This window comes from Trichoderma virens (genome assembly GCF_000170995.1).
Source record: "Trichoderma virens Gv29-8 chromosome Unknown TRIVIscaffold_38, whole genome shotgun sequence".
NCBI lineage: Eukaryota > Fungi > Ascomycota > Sordariomycetes > Hypocreales > Hypocreaceae > Trichoderma > Trichoderma virens.
This window is the reverse complement of record NW_014013711.1, coordinates 43-18,005: the sequence shown is the minus strand read 5'-3', so window position 1 is coordinate 18,005 and position 17,963 is coordinate 43. Positions and strand designations below refer to the sequence as shown.

Genomic DNA, 17,963 nt, shown 5'->3' with positions numbered 1-17,963 from the left:
ATTTGCTTCTTCAGAAAGAGAAGGCTTCTTCCATTACAGGAAATACTCAAGATGCCTAACATTACACGAGAAGATGCTGTCAAGGTGATGGACAACATCAGCACGAAGCTGAGAGAAGCCATCATCAAGTCTATGCCATGTGCCTTTGAACAGTTTCTCACCATCTCTATTCTAGGCTAGGTAATCGACACTACTATAGGAGGAAGGTATTAGCCCTATATCCTACACAATGGACGAAACACATCGGCTGACGGTCACAACAGCTTTGTCTCAGAAAATCCAACTAAGATGACCGTGGATCGTCATGAAGAAGTACACACCAATGAGTCCAGATTGGTCGATTCGATGGTTCCTCTAGATAAAATCATGGTTAGTCGTTCAGCGAACATAGTTAGTTTCTGAAAATCCTAATTTCGGTCCTCTCAGCTTGGTCCTAGAAGAAAAGGTGTCGCCCGCAGCTACTATACCGCCCTCGACACTCCGGTTCCTCGAAAGACGGACATTAGATCAACAGAGGTCAACCTCAACAGTATGTAACAGGTATTTCTAGGAAAAGATAATCATATGCTGATGCTTCTTAGGTGTGGACATCACCACGAGATACGGACAGGCAAATGACTTTTCTCCGTACCACGCTGCCGCCATCCAAGAAGCCACTTTCTTCTGACCGCGTCAAAGAAGCAAAGAAGAAGGCCGAGCAGTTTGGGCGAGACGAAACTAATTGAAAGATATGTTGAAAAGCAGATGGCCTGGGCCGAAGCACGTGGCAGGTTAGGTGAAGCGAGAAATGATGCGATTGGTATTGATGACATATCTCCCAAGTCTCGCAGGAAGGCCTTGCTAACCACCACTACAAGATGCTAAAATGAACCGCCCGGAACATCAAAGTTCTGCACAGTTCAGCGAAAGGCAAAGAAAAACTAAAAGAGTACATACGCAATTTATTTACAAAGCTGGAGCCAAAAAGAAAATACTAATGCTAGTTAGGCTCAATCCGAAACCCACGCAAAGTGGATGGACTGGGTCGTAAATGGAGACAAATTCCGAGTCGAATTACGCTCTTGGTACGACAACTCTCCAGACGCTGGAGGCAGCTGCTGAACATAATACTAGCGCTTGTTGATCGCTACTTCATCATGGCTAGAATTGAGAAAGCAAAGGTCTGAGCCGTAAGGGCCCCAGTCTTAGAGGGAACTATAAGCTGACAGCAGTGTAGGAAGCCACTCGAGATTCTATGATTTACGCATTCGACGGCACCGAATGGGCCGCAGTCACACTTGAACCGAGAAACTAGTAAGTGCGACATGAATAACTTGGTCAACTTGGTCAACTATGCTGATTATATATATCAAGGGCGTACCTCTGCAGGGCAAAGGCACTTGACTTTCGTAATCGCAACCCGATTGTCCCAGACGTCTTGCGCATGGAAATTGGACAATCTCAAACGAATGAAGGAGGCCTTTGCCGCCCATGACAGCGTAAGTAAATGAAAAGGATTCTTTTTTTTTCCCGCTAAAGATTGAATGCTGAAGAGAATCGCAGTCGTTCCGGGAACGCGACGATGACGGGCTTGCCAAGTTGCAAAGGATCTTCGAAGGCGCAAAGAAGAAGTACCTAGAAAAATCCACTGCATATGATAAAATCGGATCCTTGAAGGCGCAACTACAAAGCGACTCAGAAAAGCCAAAATTGGAGCAAAGTACACCCAAAGATAAAATTAGAAATCTTGGGTTAGAAAAAGAAAAAGCGAACGATACGCGCAAAGCGGAGATCGACGGAGAAATAACTACCAAAAAGGCTATTAGGTTGGCCATATTGGAAGGGGTGGTAGGAGGGGGTATGGGAGAGATCGCGAAGAAATCGGAAGAAATTGGAAAGGTCGGTGAATAACTAAAAACAGACACAGAGGCTGTGAAGAATAAGATGGATCAACCAAGAGGAGATTTAACCACCAAGAAGAATGAATACAAAAAAAGAAGAGAGCAACGCCGCTGAAGAGCTTAGAAAAGCAACTGAGAATCTCTACAAGCTTGAGAAGGCAGCTTCCGACGCTCGAAAAGATGTGAAAGACATGGGCAATAACTAGTTGCTGATAGGCGCCTTGAATAACCTGGAAACCAGGAAAGATGAATGGCTGCTTCGATAGGGCAAGCTGCAGGCCATTCAATCGCAAAACACCAAGGCAGAGTTGGAAAAGGATGGAGCAGAGAACATGTCGAAATTTATCAGCTCTCGCTTTAAGCAGCTAGACGTATAAATCATAGATCTCGAGAAGAAGCTCGGCAATGTTTCTGTGCCAGCTCGAGGCCTGCCATCAGCCATCATCGACATTGATAAGGATCGTAACATTATCCACGCCGACGAGTCAGAGATAAAAGCTCTTCCAGGTTCAGACCTGGGCAAGGACGAAGGTGTTGATGTCTGGAGCAAGGTATATAGACTATTTGAGTTAAAGTAATTATAGACTCAATATCACAATCTAACTCTTATAGTCGCAATAATGGGCCTCTCCCTGGAATTATTCCCATCCCCATTCCAAGCAGTATCTCTGGTGGCGGTGGTTCAGGTGGTGGCTCCTACAGGGACTTTGATATGTCCTGACCTAGGGATTCCCGTATATGAAGTGAGGCAGCTGTTAATTACTGTCGTCTTATATTTTGACGAAGTAAAAGTGGTTGTAGTTGTCTACCTTGCCAGACCGCGTCGGCTCAGGTTAGTGATGCCATTGCTAGTGTTGGTGGACGTGGCCTTGTCTTAACTGTGGAGTACTTGTACTATCATCTATTTAGGGATTAAAAAAAACCCCTCATGTTGTTGGCTCAGGCTACCCACCTATGCTTACATGTCTGTGTGGGTGGGTACCTTAGTGTTATGTTTGCTTCCTTTCGGTTGCAAAGGGCCAACAGTAGATATTAGCCGGCCCCAAATATACGTGGGAGTGTGATGCGTAAAATAAAGGACGCGAGCAAGCCACATCTTACCTGTGGTGCAATTTATTTGCATAGTCACACTAACCTGATACTGCTGATTGCGATGCCGCTGCAAGTCAACGAGAAGGTAATCTTAAATAAACGAGGCTACAGACGACTACGGAGTACCTAGGTAGGTATTGCATGCACTCCTGGCCGAAGGAAGCTTGGCTGTGCATCTGTGCCACTCACTACCTGTAGTCTCCGAGTCGACGGGGTGCCACATCCCAATTAAATGTCTCTTTGCCCCAGGGTTCACGAGCCGGATGCACGTGCAGTCACCTGATGTACTGCTGTTGGATATGAAAAGGCAGGCCGTTCGCAAAACTATAAGAGGGCACGCGCGTGTCTTTTTCATTAAATCCGCTTCCGTGAACTCTCCCAACGCACAGCTTGGCGTCTTCCGCAGACCCCATTGACCTCTTTATCCGCCGCCACCATGGCTGCAAAACAGAGATGTCCTCCTTCTGATGCCGCTATCTTGTCCAGTGAGAAGCATCACGAGAACGCATCAAATAACACAACCAAGTTTACAGATGGCGCGTCAAACGAATTCGAATTTGGTGGCTCGATTGGTGCAGCGTTGTTAATGACGGGCTTCCCCCTACTGATGTGGTACATGTGGATAGGTGCAACGTACTATGATGGGCACTTGCCAATGCCCGAGGTCAACCAGACTTGGACTGACTTTGGTCAGCACCTCTTTCTGTTGGTTTCCGAGGGGGCCTATCCAACTGCGAAAGCTTGGGCAATCTATTGGATATTTTTCATTGTGGAGGCACTTATGTACTGCTATATGCCCGGAGTATCGAATTACGGTCGTCCATTGAGACACGAAGGCGGCAAAAAGCTTCCTTATTACTGTTCCGCATATTGCAGCTTTTATGCAACATTAATCATTGCCGCCGTGCTGCACACCACACGCGTATTCCCATTGTATACGCTAATTGACGAGTTTGGACCTCTTATGACCGTTGCAATCCTGTCTGGATTTCTCAACAGCTTCATCGTCTACTTCCAAGCTATCGTACGTGGACGAACGCATCGGCTTACAGGCTATCCCATATACGACTTTTTCATGGGTGCTGAACTGAATCCTCGTATCGGCATTTTGGACTTCAAAATGTTCTATGAAGTGAGAATTCCGTGGTTCATCCTATTCCTCATTACTTGCTCCGTAGCTGCTCGCCAGTTTGAAACCTACGGCTACGTCTCAAAAGAGGTACTCTTCCTAGTTGGGGCTCATTTCCTATACACCAACGCTTGCGCCAAAGCTGAGCAAATGATTATTACGAGCTGGTAAGCTAAATGGGGACAGGGCGCCCTAAGTTACATTTAATTAACGTTGGCCTAGGGATATGTATTTCGAGAAGCTGGGCTTTTTGCTTACCTTTTGGAACATGGCCGGTGTTCCCTTTACTTATTGTCATTGTGCTCTTTACTTGGCCAATCACAACCCATCCGAATACCACTGGAATTATTTCTCTTTCACATTGCTTGCAGTTGTATATCTTTTCATGTACTGGATGTGGGATAGTGCCAATGGCCAAAAGAACGCATTCCGCCACAAGGAAAAAGGTCAACTCATCAAGCGCAACACCTTTCCTCAAGTTCCATGGCAATCGATTGAGAATCCCAAGACTATAGAAACCGATACAGGTGATCATATACTGGTCGACGGATGGTTTGCAATTATCCGAAAGCCAAATTATGTCCCTGATATGTTCTTCTCTATGTCCTGGGGGTTGATTACCGGCTTCGAGTAAGTTCTTCTAGAGTATGCAGGATTGTGTAGAGTTGTATTGGTGGCTGACTGTCTGCTGGTAGGAGCCCCTTTCCATGGTTTTATTTCGTTTTCTTCATGGTCATGATCATTCATCGAACAAGGAGAGATATTATTAGATGCCGGAGAAAATATGGCGAAGCCTGGAAGCGATACGAGAAAGAAGTCCCGTATATCTTTATCCCGGTGAGTTTTATCTTGGCATAGTTATTGAAATTCTGCTAATGAGGTTCAAGTATGTTATTTGATCGGAGTAGACATGTTATCCAATCAATTGGGTAAACGGCTTGCTGTAAAGGAGCCAGTCTAGCGCTGTGACTATATTGTTACATTCCTGCGGCGGATATTATAATAATAGAAAAGTTGGATTTGGCTATAGATATTTTCTAATTGCTGAAAAAATAAAATTAGTATCTTTTGTTAGATAACTTGCATTAGCGCTTATATATTGCTTAATTTTTATTGAATTTTGGTGCCTCTTGTTATAATGTTATAATCCCTATTCCTAGTATAAGGTAAAAGTTCCTAAAGTAATAACCCTAGGTTATAAGTGGATATTAGTATTTCAAGCAGAAAGTTAAATATAATCATTACTTTTTAAAAATATATAATTACTTAGTTACTAAAATATAGTAATTTTATTATTATATCCCAATGTCCTTCCTAAGGTCGTTAAGCATTTAACGTTTACCTAAAACTTTTTATATCTTATAGCATTAGCCCAGAATACATAGTTACGCAGTGTCTGTTGGTGCACACAATTTGCCCGATAAAAAGCAATATTCTTAGAAGCAATATATATAAATAATATTTTCAATCTGAAGCCCTTGCTTAAAACTATAAAGCACTGCTAATTCTTATGAGTTCCATACTTTGTGTGTTAGTATTTTATATAAGCACCACAATACATAGATAACTCTATAACCTTCCTGCCTTCACCCAATCATTTATGTTGGTTTGTATAATATGCTTTTAATCTTTCCACTACCCTGACCCTAGCACTAGCTTATGGTTATCTTTATGTATATTAATCCAAAAAAGGGGGGGATCTAAATGCGAAACAACCCGTTTAATAAATAAGTCATTAAATTGTCTTTTATGACTGGGCTGGGTGGCACCAGGCATGCAGGTGCCGTCTTGGATAGTAGGCTGCGATACACTCGCGCCATTCCATATCTTCTGGTGTCGTGCCGTCGATGGCTAGATCGAAGCGCCGAATCATGGTTGCAAAAGCGATGTATAGCTCGGCCCAGGCAAGATTTATGCCGAAGCACATGCGCGGCCCTCGACTGAATGGCACCAGCCAGTGATCCAGGTCTTTCTTTCCGTCCTCTAGCCACCGCTCAGGGCGGAAGTCGAGAACATCGTCGCCCCAGACCTCAGCAGATTGGTGCACGTGTAGAATTGCCATACCGACTGCAGCGCCCCCCGGGATATGTTTGCCCGATATTACCGCGCCACCGGGAGGCACAACACGCGTCAGGGATACACCTGATGGAATAAAGCGTAGAGATTCCTTGATGGTTGCCGTAAGTAGCGGCAGAGCTTCAAGATCTTTCAGCGTCGGCTCAGTATCGAGGCTCGGCCACACTGTAACAAGCTCTTGCCTCAACTGCGCGAGTAAATCTGGTCTTCTCATTGTGTGCCAGTGACCCATGAGCAATGTGTCAGCTACTGTATTAGCACCTGCAAATATGAGAGTGAAACCTTCATCATGCAGGGAAGTCATGTTCGGAACCGACTTTCTGCGGTATGCTTGGGGGTCAAGCATTCGATGGAAGATGGTTTGGTGCGACACGCTGTCCAGTTTTGACGGGCATTGTAACACGACCTGCAGCTGCTGTTGAATCAAGTCACGAACTTGATACAACCGTGGAGCCAGTCGCTTGGCATCCGGCAGAATACGCATGACCAGGCCAGGAGGTACAGCGTAAATCAGGTTACGGACCAAAGGGAAGTTCTTGAGCACGGGTAAAGCTCGCAAGCTAGCATCCATGGCCAGAATCAAAGGATCTCTAAACTCAGGAGCCTCTAACGCATTGACACAATTACCAAATGTAAAGCACATGATAGTGTCGAGAGTGTAAGAGCGAAATGCAAAGAGAAGGTCGATAGAGCTTTGTGTTACATTCGCCTTCGTGATGGAAGATGCTAAACGTGTTGCCTATCATGTGATATTGGTTAATATGCAAGAAAAAAAAAACGTGCATGTTTCCGGAGATATAAAACAACAAAGCCACTACTCACATTTCGCCAAACCAAGTGCTCGAGGTTTTGAATGGCTTTCTTAGAGAAAATTGGTAAGAGGACCTCTCTTCGTTCCTTAGCCTGGTCATACTTCAAAAACACAAAGGATCCGGATTTAACTCCAGGTGTTCGGTAAAGACCAGGATCTTTATCCCATCTTCTGCTACTGTGATAGATGTCGTGAAATGCATTTGGGTTTCCAAAATGCAGCTACACAAAGACAATTTATATAAAAATCAGCCACTCAGAATCTTGACAAGGAAAAAGATGGGGTGGAGGATGTATGGCACAAATAATTTTTCTTACCTCATTTGGGGAAATACGGACTATTTCACCTATTACTCGTGTTAGAGGTTACTTCTCAATTATTATTTCGATGTTACACATTACCATATCGCCTATGAAGATCAAAGAGCTCTTGTGCTAGTGTCTCGCCCTTAATGACCTCCTTGTACGCTTTCCAACCCGACGTAGCCCCAGCGAGCCATGGTCCAGGAAATTTCCGTAGTGGATGGAAAAAGACGTTGTATAAGACCTGGAAAAAGCCCCAAAATGCCGCAAAGGCTAGTCCAACCAAGAAAAGCGACATTGGCGACATTGTGCCTTCACAAGACTGCTCCTAATCTCTCTGGAATCGAAAATATCAGGGAAGGCAGACCTTAAGTAGAGAATTTACAAGAGAACATACTGATGTTGTCAGCTTAAGTTATGTCTATCCAGTTTTCCCCTCTTCAACAAGAAAAAAAATAGGCCTCATCACATCAAGAGTACATTGTTGATTCCGTAATGGGGGCGCAAATCCTACGTCTTACCAACAATTCCTTTTAGAATTCCACTATCGGTTAATCTATTTGGATTATGAGAGAATTCTTCTTTTTTAAGAAACTTACGGGCGTAGGAGTGAGAAGGGGTGAGATTTAGGGTGTATATATTAATTACGTAGGGTTATTTGATATGACAGGAGTTACGCTGCAATTGACATGCAGCACTTGCACCTTGCATTTCAATGCAACCTCCTGCTCCTTTGTATCTTCCTAAACCTACATAAGAACCAATTGGTAAGGTCTTGGAAATTCCACCCTCAGCTGCCTAGAATGCATAATCTAAGATTAGGCGTCCTCTATCTAACCCCCACGCCCCCTGTTATCGCAAAATCCTTAGATATAATCCATATAAAGCACCATGCACTAACCTTTTTTCAAGCTTTGGGAGTCTAAGAGATTAGTTATGAGCGGCAGGGCAAATTCTCACTATCCAAGTCAAAATCTCGAAGCTCAATAATAAGTACCCTAGATTAAGACTTAAAAAGACTTCAGATATCGTAGGGACTATGCTAGCTTTATTAAGGTCATCTTTGTGAACTATCGAGTAATTCCTATATATGATCGCTTATGCACAAATATGTATTTCTCTCATTTAATGCTCTGCTCTCTTTTGATGTCGTATCTCCCCTAATGCTTTAGCCTAAAGGCTATTTTTCAATACCATCCACTACACCCTCCCGCTGTTATGTGGAGTATGTAGTTGAGCAGAAAAAAAAGGTGTTGGTCGAGCTCGAATGCATATGATGACAAGATAAGGTCCATGTATGCATTAGTAGGCCATTCTCTGATTTGGATGCCACTGTGAGTAATACAAGACCTCTGACTGAAGATTTTGGAAAGTACCCTATCTTCAACTTATATTGTCCTAACATATCGAAAATTCTTGACTAAAGCCAATGGGCGATTTTCACATGTCATTCAAATAAAGTAGTTCAGTGGCCATGCACGCCGAAGCCTTTCTCATTACGCATACCCATGTAAGCGCTAGTGTCAATTACACGCATTGCCCCTGCACACTTGCAGAGATCCCTGAGTCTAAGCCCCAAATCCTTCTTGTCTCCAAAGGGCCGAATAGGTACAGATATAGAATCCTACAGGATCACCCCGTCATAGTGTTGCATCAGGAGGGCGTTGATTTTTCACTTGTTGCTAAGCCAAAAGGAGGCTGTGCGGGCCAACGATTTTCCGCTGTCGAAAACATTGGATGTCTCCGTTTGTCCCTTTCCTTAACATCTGAGAGTGCCACCAAAGCAGTTGTTAATGGGTCACTTCATTACGACTACGTGAGGATGTTGGCTCAGATAATGATTTTGTGTGCACTAATCACACTGCTTCTTTATTTTTTACTCGGTCACCGAAAAATGAGGAAAAATGTGACCGATACATCTTTGAGCCCTCCTATCCATTCCTCATGGGTTCCATTCTTGGGTCACATTTTCAACATTGCAACCAAAGGATCTAATTTATACATTTCGTCACTATGGTATGTGGAACAGTATCCTACTGACTATACTTCTTGTCTTACATGGATGAGTACCAGTGCCCTTCAGCGCTCACCGATAGCAACCCTAAAGCTCCCCGGACAAGACATGCACCTGATACATCCATTAGACCTCTCAAGTGTTAAACAATTCACTGGTATGCGCCATTTAAGTCTAATGGCTGTATTCCATATTGCAGTTGGACCGGCAATGGGGCTCGTCCCTGCCAGTGAGAAGTTTCTCACAGATCCTGATACGGGTGACTTCAAGCGGGGGTTATCCCGATTGTTCAATGGCGAATTGAGGAGCCTACAGAATCTTCATAAGTATGCTTTTCAGCTAGAAAAAAAGATTGACGGATATTGGCGTCAAAAATTTACAACTCAAGACGTATCAATTAATGTTGGGCTTGGGAGTTGGACTTTTGATATTCTTTCGCGCTCAATGGGCGCCGTATTTTGGGGCGAACAAGGTCCATTCGAAGACAAACTCTTCCGCCAGCATCTTAAGTCAGCAATCGCCTCCATATAATCCGTATCATCATCTTATTTCTAAATTACCATTTATTTTGACAGGCTATTCATCCAAAATCTAGAGACATTACGCAATCCGATCACATTCTTTATACCGTCTGAACTCCGTTTAGCTCGGGAATACGTCCGTGAGAAGATCGCTCAGTCCGCATTCAATGAAGCATACGGGGGAGAAGACGTGACGCTTTTTGAGCGACTCGCTCTACTCTACGATTCTCTCGAGATCCCTCCAGAGTGTTTCTCTGATTGTCATTTAGTTGCTATTGTCGGACTAATGTCAAACGTTATAAATATTATCTCATGGGCCTTGTGCCATATTTTAGCTAATCCAGAGCTTCGGGACGCTCTGATGGAAGAACTCAACAGATTGGTCGAGACATCTTCCTCTCCATACCTCATCATCGATGCTGACAGAATCCGAAACAACTGTCCACTGCTGGTGGCAACTTGGTACGAGCTCCTACGGGTGTATGGTGATTCTCCGGTTGCACGTGGAGTGCATAAGGATAGTCTCTTTGATGGCAAATATCGGCTTGAAAAGGGATCCATCATCATGACTCCGATCCACCTACATAACTTTGATAAGAATATATGGGGAGAACATGCCGACGAATTTCAGCCCCGCCGATTCCTCCGGAATGGTGAATCGGTAGATGCAGAGTTAATTAAGCATCTAAACGTCTTTGGCCTTCCTGGTATGCACCAATGCCCAGGTCGCTACCTTGGATTTACTATGACTCTTGCATTTGTGGGGAAAGTACTCCTAGAATTCGACATTACTCCCGCATCAGACGATGCTCTGGGAAAAGGGAACATACCGAAGAGAAAGGAGACCATGCTAGGATTACCTGCTATGAGCGAAGACCCCAAGGTCAATATCAAACGCCGCAGAGGGATCGAAGGAGTACAGGTGGCTTTTGATAACGTCAAACCTGGATGGTAGAAAGGAGAAACGTTCAAACGGAATGACCCATTTCGTTCGTTCGTTCGTTTTTGCCTAAGGCTTAAATTAGGTTTAGCTTTACAAATTGACATATACGAAGTATATTATTTTGATCTTTAAATAGAAATAGTGTCTATATTCGTTATTTTATTTTTATCACACAGTAGGCGTAAGGGATTAAACTATCAAGCTCTTTATCCTAGCTATTAGTAATAGCTAAGTTAGGGAAAAGTAATTCTAAAATTTAATAAAAGTGAATTTATATATTAATACTAAAACGTTAATATTAGGCTAGCTTACTAATTTGCTAATTTAATAAACCTAAGCTTTATAAAAAAGTAAGTTATCTAACGTTTTAATCTCTATACTTAGTATAGGGTAGGGGTTCTAAAGGTAATAAGTCTAAGTTATAGATTTATATTAGCAGAGAGGACAGAAAGTAGTTTTTAAACAGCTGTAGTTATAAATATTAAATTAAATAAATTATAGTTTTTTTTAAAAAAAAATTTTTAATTTTATTTAAATTTATATAATATTTTATATAGTTATATATAAATTTAAGTTAAATATATAATTTTTAATATAAATTAATTATAAACTTACTTATATTTATATTTTATTAATATTTAATTTTTTTAAAAAAAGTTTATATATTAAAAATATTTTTTCTAAATATAAAAAATAAACTATTTAAAAAAATTAAAATTAAAATAATTATTATTAAATTTTTAATTATTAATTATTAATTAACTTAATAAATTTATATTTTTTTTTTATAAATAATTTAAATTTCTTTATTTATTTTATTTATTTCTAAGGCTTTAATATACTTTTTTTATTATATTAATTATATTTTTATTATAAGTTTTTATTATAATAATTATTATTTTTATTATAATTATAAATATTTTTTTATTATTTTTAATTATTTTAGCTATTTATATATTAAATTTTTAGTTAATTATTAAATTATTTTTAATTACTATAAGGATTTTTCATTTTTATATTATATTATTTTAATAAGTTTTTTTAAAAAAAAAATAATTTATTTTTAAAAATAAGTATTATTTTTATTATTTAATAAATAATTACTTTTTTTACTTTAATTAAATTATTAAATTATAATTTAAAGTTTTTATATTATATTTAAATTTTATTATTTAAGTTTTTTTATATATATTAAATTTAATTTTAAACGTTAATAAATAATTATATTTTTTATATTTCTATTAATAATATAATTTAAATTTTTAATGTTTAATTTAATTAACTATTATTAATTAAATTAAACTATAAATTTATTTTAAAATTTAAACTAAAAATTAAAATATAAATTTTTATTAAATTAACTATTATAATATTAAACTTTTTATTTTTATATTAAATTTAACTTTTATATTAAAAATTAATTTTTATTTATATTTTTTTTTAATTTTAATAAAATTTAATAAAATATATTATTTATTTTTTTATAATTTATTTTTATTTCTATAATTAAAAATAATAATATTTTATTTTTATAATTAAAAATAATAATAATTTATTTTTAATATTAATATTATTTAATTATTTATAATTAATATTTAATTATAATTTATTATTTATTTTTAAAATTAATAAAATAAAATATTTTATAAATAAATTAAAAAAAGAAATAATTTAATTTATTATAGTTATTAAAAGTTTTTAATAAATTATAAATTTAAATTTTTTTTATTTTATATAATTTTATTTAATAAAAAATTAATAACTATAATTATAATAAAATATTTTAATTTAAATTATTAACTATTTTATAAAGTAACTTTAAGTTATATAAATTAAAATTTTTTTAATATAATTATAATTAAAATAACTTTATATAATTTTAAAAAACTTTAAGTTTTTTTAATTAACTTTATAATTTAATTTAGTTAAATATTTAATAAAACTTTAACTTTAATAAATAAATTAAAAATTTAAATATATATATATATATATATTTAATTTATTTTTTAAAAATTTTAAATTAAAATTAATTAAAATTATATAAAAAAATATTTTAATATATTTTTTTTTAAAAAATTTAATTTTATAATTTTATTTAATATATAAAAGTATTTTTTTTAAAGAATATTTTTTAAAATAAAATAAATTTTTCTATTTTTAATATTATTTTAAAATATTTTTAATAAATTAATATTTTTTTAAATATATTTCTAATTATTTTAAAATATTTATTAATTATTATAAGTTTTTATTATATTTTAATAATTTATTTATAAAACTATATTTTTATATTTTTAATTTATTTATTTTAATATTAAAATAATATATTTTTAAATTTAAAAAATTAAAACTTTTAATTTTTTTTAATTTTTTTTATATTAAAGTTTTTTTTATTATTATATTAATAAATTTCATTTATATTTTATTATATATAAATTTATATTTATTTAATTATAATAATCTTAAAATAATATTATATTTAAAAATATTTATAATATTATATTATAAAATATTTATAATATTATATATTATTAAAATTTATAATTTATAATTTTAAAATATAAATAAATAATTTTGTTTTAATTTATATTTTATTATAATTAAAAATTTATTTTTTAATATAGTATAATTTATATAAATTTCTTTTTATATTTTTATAATAATTATAAATAAATTATAACTTTTATAAAAATATAATTAGTGTTTATTTTAATATTTAATACTTAAGAAAAATAGTTAAAAAATATATTTAACATCTATGAAAAACTGCTAATTTATAATAGTAAAATATAGTGTTTGCAATTAGTTAGTTAATTGTTTATTACGTTATGCTTTTACTAGGCTTTCTTTACTCCTTAATGTAGCCCGCTGTTACTGCTGTCTAGTTAAATCGAGCAAGCCAGGCATCCATGCTGCGGGCTCTGACTACACCAGATGCCTCAAGCGCGTACGCCATTGCTTCTTTCGATGCCTTTAGCATAATATTAAGTCTGTCCTCCTTAATAAGACTATCTACATCTTCATCGAATTCCTTCATCTTAATCATCTGGACTTCCATATAGCCATCCAAATGCCTTTCATTGGGCACAATGGTAGTCTCTTCTTTGAAGCTCCACCCGGTAGCGGTGGCAATATCTTTTATGTTTGTTGGAGTGAGCATGCACCGGATGTTGTGGTAGCTGTTCGGATTGTGAGCCTCAAGTGACGCGCGAGTAATTGCAGCCAGTAGGTGCGGCACTGCCAAAGGTTCAGTGGCCTTGAGTGCCCACTCAGCCACAAGGAATGAAGTAACTCGTTCTCTCAGAGCTTGTAGCATTTTAACTAAGTCGTTGGGATAAGAGTAGTACCAGATGCATTCTGCCATAACAACGTAGTCCCAATTCAGGTCTTTGTTTTTCTTCAAGAATTCCGTTGGCTCAGCATTGCGCCAAGTAATTCGATCACCAACAACACTGTTGGAGATGTAAGTTTGCCCTTGAGCCAGTGTAATTGGGGCACCGTAGTCTGGGGATCCGGGATCCACGCCATCAACATGCCCGTCAGGGCCCACGGCTACCGCCAATACAGAAGTACAGGTACCGGCCCCGCAGCCGATCTCTAGGACTCTGCTTCCAGGCTCAATTTTCCAATAGTTGATCAAATCCAGGCGATGCTCAACCTTGGTGATCTCACTCTCAAGGCACTCAAGGCTGTGAACACTATAGGCAGCGATTGTACGCGCACATGAGGCAGTCAGTGGTGTAAAGGGTGCCATGGCGATGGCTGGAAGACAATTCTGGAGACTGATTATGCCTTCTGAGTCTTTCCTCTTAGCTTCAGTTTATTGAAATCTCTTCAAGATCTTTGCGAACCTCAACGCATGGTATTATAGTTACGTGGAGATATTGGTCGACTCCGAGATCTTTATGTGGAGTCTCCAACCATCAAGGTCCTATCCAGCCGCAATCATATAAACGCGGGGTGGCTGCGTGATTGGCCATTTCAACATCGTGCAATCCAGCGGATAAGTCCAATACCACATTGGATATTAGCCTCTTCTTCTGACTTCCTTAGACTGATGATCACATTAAGTTAGCTATGGCGTTCGTAGCAGATTTTTATTACACGTATATGGTATATCCTAGATATACTAGCTTAAATACCAATAATTTTTTCATCACTGTGTAGAGCTAAAAGGGCTAAAATGATCTCGAATTCAATTGGAATCTTTGCCATCATTCAAGGCGAGAGATTTGCCGTGTTAAAATGTTAAAATAATGCCGCTTGTCTGTGGACCAGACTATCCATTTTAGGCGTCTCTAATATTACCTTGATGGGCGAAATTGTATCCTGTTTATTTTGAGGCCATCAAGGTCCTAGTTTCGATTGCAAAATTTTCACTCGCACCTCAATAGTTATTTATTACCTTCGTTTACAACATCAGTTAGCTGCAGGATGCAGTTCTCGCTTTTAAGCTACTTCATACCTTGGGATTATTAAGATTGATAACGTTTCTCTACGTACCAAGTGCTCGGAATTTCTTTTTCTTTTCTTCTCTTTCTTTCTTTCTTTCTTCTTCTTGCTTCTTCTTTCTTCTTCTTCTTCTTCTTCTTCTTCTTCTTTCTTTCTTTTTTCTTTTCTTTTCTTTTCTATTTTTTTTTTGGAGAGGGGGGGGTTTGATATAACCACCGAGTTACTCAGCTCGCTCTTGTATTCGCCATGGCTAGTCCCTCAGGCTTCGATCCCACCTCCGTGGACCTTACAGACCCTAATCTCGACCAAGCGAAAGTCATATGCGCGCTACAACTTGGCGGAAACGAGTACAACGGCAAACTCGGCGGTCGTATATCGTCAATCTTTGTTATCTTTGTCGTATCTACCTCTGTTACTCTCTTCCCTGTTCTAGCGAGTCGCAAGCCTTCCTGGCGTATTCCTGCTGGGCTCTATATTGCTGCCCGCTATATCGGGACAGGAGTCATTATTGCAACAGCCTTTATACATCTTTTAGACCCTGCCTACCAAGAGATTGGTGGCACTTCTTGTGTCGGGATGACAGGTCATTGGGCCGATTACTCGTGGTGCCCAGCGCTCGTTCTACTTGGGGCAATCATGACCTTCCTCACCGAGTTGGGAGCCAAATATTATATTGAATCGAAGCATGGCCCCCAGACTGAGCGAGATATTCAAATGATGGTCACAAATCAACCCAACCCTCATCCAGATAACTGCTGCGGTAATCTGGAGGCTCCGTCGAATCAAACTAATAGGGATAGTGGCGATAACAAGGCAATTAGTACAGTAGAGGGGCATAGCAGGGAAGCTCTCCAGGGGATCGCTTTTCGCCAGCAGATTGGTGCCTTTCTGATCCTTGAATTTGGCATTATATTTCATTCCGTTATCATTGGACTTAATCTTGGTGTTGTTGGCAGTGAATTCTCTACTCTTTATCCTGTTCTTGTCTTTCATCAGTCTTTTGAGGGTCTCGGAATTGGGGCGCGGATGGCAACCATCCCATTTCCGACAAATGCCAGTTGGCTCCCATGGATGCTATGTCTTGCATACGGATTAACAACGCCGCTATCTATTGCCATCGGCCTTGGATTACGAACTACATACGAACCCAACTCGTTTACCGCCAATATTGTGTCGGGAGTTCTTGACTCCCTCTCAACCGGAATTCTCATCTATACTGGACTGGTCGACTTGCTTGCGCGAGACTTCCTTTTTGAGTGCGACAGAACAAAAGACGGGAAGCGATTGAGCCAGATGGTATTTTACACACTCTCAGGAGCTAGTGTTATGGCGTTGTTGGGAAAGTGGGCTTAGAATTCTCACTACGACATTTGAAAGCTATTGTGATAGGATTCAGGGTGAGAAATGACGGTATACTTAAAGTAAAAATATTAAAATCTTATATAAATTAATATATATATATATATATATATATATATATATATTATTTAATAAAAATGTTTAAAAGTTATATATACTTAAAGTAATATATTTATTTTAAACAAATTATATATTTTTATTAATTATTTTATAAAGATATTTTTAATATATATATTTTATATTTTTAAATTTTCATTTTTAAATATTAATTATTTATAATATATTTTATATAAGAAAATAATTATAATTAAAATATTTAATTTTTTAATAATATAAATTAAAATAGAATTTTTATAAGTTTTTTATAATATAAATTAAAAATATAATTTAATATAATTTTTATAATGTTTTAATCTTTATTTTTAGTATAGGGTAGGGGTTCTTAAGGTAATAAGCTTAAGTTATAAGTTTATATTAGTAAAAAAAATAAAAAGTAATTTTTAAGTAGTTATAATTATAAATATATAAAAGTAAAATAAAAAATATAATTTATATTTAATTTTAATATTTTATTAATAATTAACTATTTAAATTATTTTAATAAAAATAATAAATAAAATTTATATATTTAGTTATTTTTTTTAATTATATATATATTATAATATTTTTAAATTATAATATATTATAGTAGTAATTTATTAAAGGTATTATATATAAATGATTTTCTTTTAATTAATTAGTTAATTTAAGATTTACTTTAAAATATATATTTTCTTAGCTTTATAAAAGGTTAAATTATAATATAATATTTCTTTTTATTAACTTTATTTTTAAAGTTAATTATATAAAATATTTATTAGTTTAATTTTTTTAATTTATAATCTTTTTTTTTTATTTATTTTATATTTTTATATTAATATTATATTAAATTATATTTTTAAATTTATATTATAGAAAATTTAAAAACATTTTACTTTAGTAAATATTATTAAATAATTAAGTTTTTTTATTATAGTTTATTTTTTTTATAAAAAATATAATATAAATAATTAATATAAAATAATAAATAATATTTCTAAATATAAAAAGTATATATATTATAGTTATTTTTATAATAAAAGTAAAGTTTTTATAATTATATATAAGTATTTTTATTAAATAAATATTTTTTTTATTAATTTTTATTATAGTAAATTATATTTTTTTTAAATATAAGTAGTTATATATTAAAAAAAAAAGGACTATAAAAAATTTAATTAAATATTAATATAAAGTTTTTAAAGCTTTAATTAAATTATTTTATATTATTTTAATAAAAATCTTTAATATTATAAAATATAAAAATAATTCATTATGGTTTAAAAAATTTAAAAAAGCTTAATAA

General features: G+C 35.8%; 7 protein-coding genes across 7 annotated transcripts; 5 read left to right on the top strand and 2 right to left on the bottom strand.

Moving 5' to 3' along the window:
• Positions 1-288: 288 nt before the first annotated feature.
• TRIVIDRAFT_222502 (uncharacterized protein) lies at positions 289-667 on the top strand (the record flags this gene model as incomplete). Its single annotated transcript, XM_014100774.1, has 3 exons — positions 289-369; positions 427-529; positions 582-667. The coding sequence occupies 3 exons, from the start codon at positions 289-291 to the stop codon at positions 665-667; spliced, it is 270 nt and encodes an 89-aa protein (XP_013956249.1).
• Positions 668-1,448: 781 nt separating this feature from the next.
• TRIVIDRAFT_201495 (uncharacterized protein) lies at positions 1,449-2,796 on the top strand (the record flags this gene model as incomplete). The annotated part of the gene is made up of 5 exons (XM_014100773.1): positions 1,449-1,478; positions 1,543-1,837; positions 2,265-2,431; positions 2,465-2,712; positions 2,790-2,796. The coding sequence occupies 5 exons, from the start codon at positions 1,449-1,451 to the stop codon at positions 2,794-2,796; spliced, it is 747 nt and encodes a 248-aa protein (XP_013956248.1).
• A 612-nt stretch (positions 2,797-3,408) lies between these two features.
• TRIVIDRAFT_151268 (uncharacterized protein) lies at positions 3,409-4,959 on the top strand (the record flags this gene model as incomplete). Its single annotated transcript, XM_014100772.1, has 3 exons — positions 3,409-4,268; positions 4,324-4,731; positions 4,797-4,959. The coding sequence occupies 3 exons, from the start codon at positions 3,409-3,411 to the stop codon at positions 4,957-4,959; spliced, it is 1,431 nt and encodes a 476-aa protein (XP_013956247.1).
• Positions 4,960-5,536: 577 nt separating this feature from the next.
• On the bottom strand, positions 5,537-7,638 carry TRIVIDRAFT_170454 (uncharacterized protein; the record flags this gene model as incomplete). The annotated part of the gene is made up of 4 exons (XM_014100771.1): positions 5,537-6,916; positions 7,000-7,209; positions 7,306-7,334; positions 7,390-7,638. 4 exons carry the CDS (start codon positions 7,595-7,597, stop codon positions 5,849-5,851), a joined length of 1,515 nt encoding a protein of 504 aa, XP_013956246.1.
• Positions 7,639-9,112: 1,474 nt separating this feature from the next.
• TRIVIDRAFT_151265 (uncharacterized protein) lies at positions 9,113-10,780 on the top strand (the record flags this gene model as incomplete). The annotated part of the gene is made up of 3 exons (XM_014100770.1): positions 9,113-9,306; positions 9,364-9,813; positions 9,880-10,780. The coding sequence occupies 3 exons, from the start codon at positions 9,113-9,115 to the stop codon at positions 10,778-10,780; spliced, it is 1,545 nt and encodes a 514-aa protein (XP_013956245.1).
• A 2,869-nt stretch (positions 10,781-13,649) lies between these two features.
• TRIVIDRAFT_151270 (uncharacterized protein) lies at positions 13,650-14,522 on the bottom strand (the record flags this gene model as incomplete). Its single annotated transcript, XM_014100769.1, has 1 exon — positions 13,650-14,522. One exon carries the CDS (start codon positions 14,520-14,522, stop codon positions 13,650-13,652), a length of 873 nt encoding a protein of 290 aa, XP_013956244.1.
• A 558-nt stretch (positions 14,523-15,080) lies between these two features.
• Positions 15,081-16,573, top strand: TRIVIDRAFT_191752 (uncharacterized protein; the record flags this gene model as incomplete). The annotated part of the gene is made up of 2 exons (XM_014100768.1): positions 15,081-15,084; positions 15,483-16,573. 2 exons carry the CDS (start codon positions 15,081-15,083, stop codon positions 16,571-16,573), a joined length of 1,095 nt encoding a protein of 364 aa, XP_013956243.1.
• Positions 16,574-17,963: the final 1,390 nt, after the last annotated feature.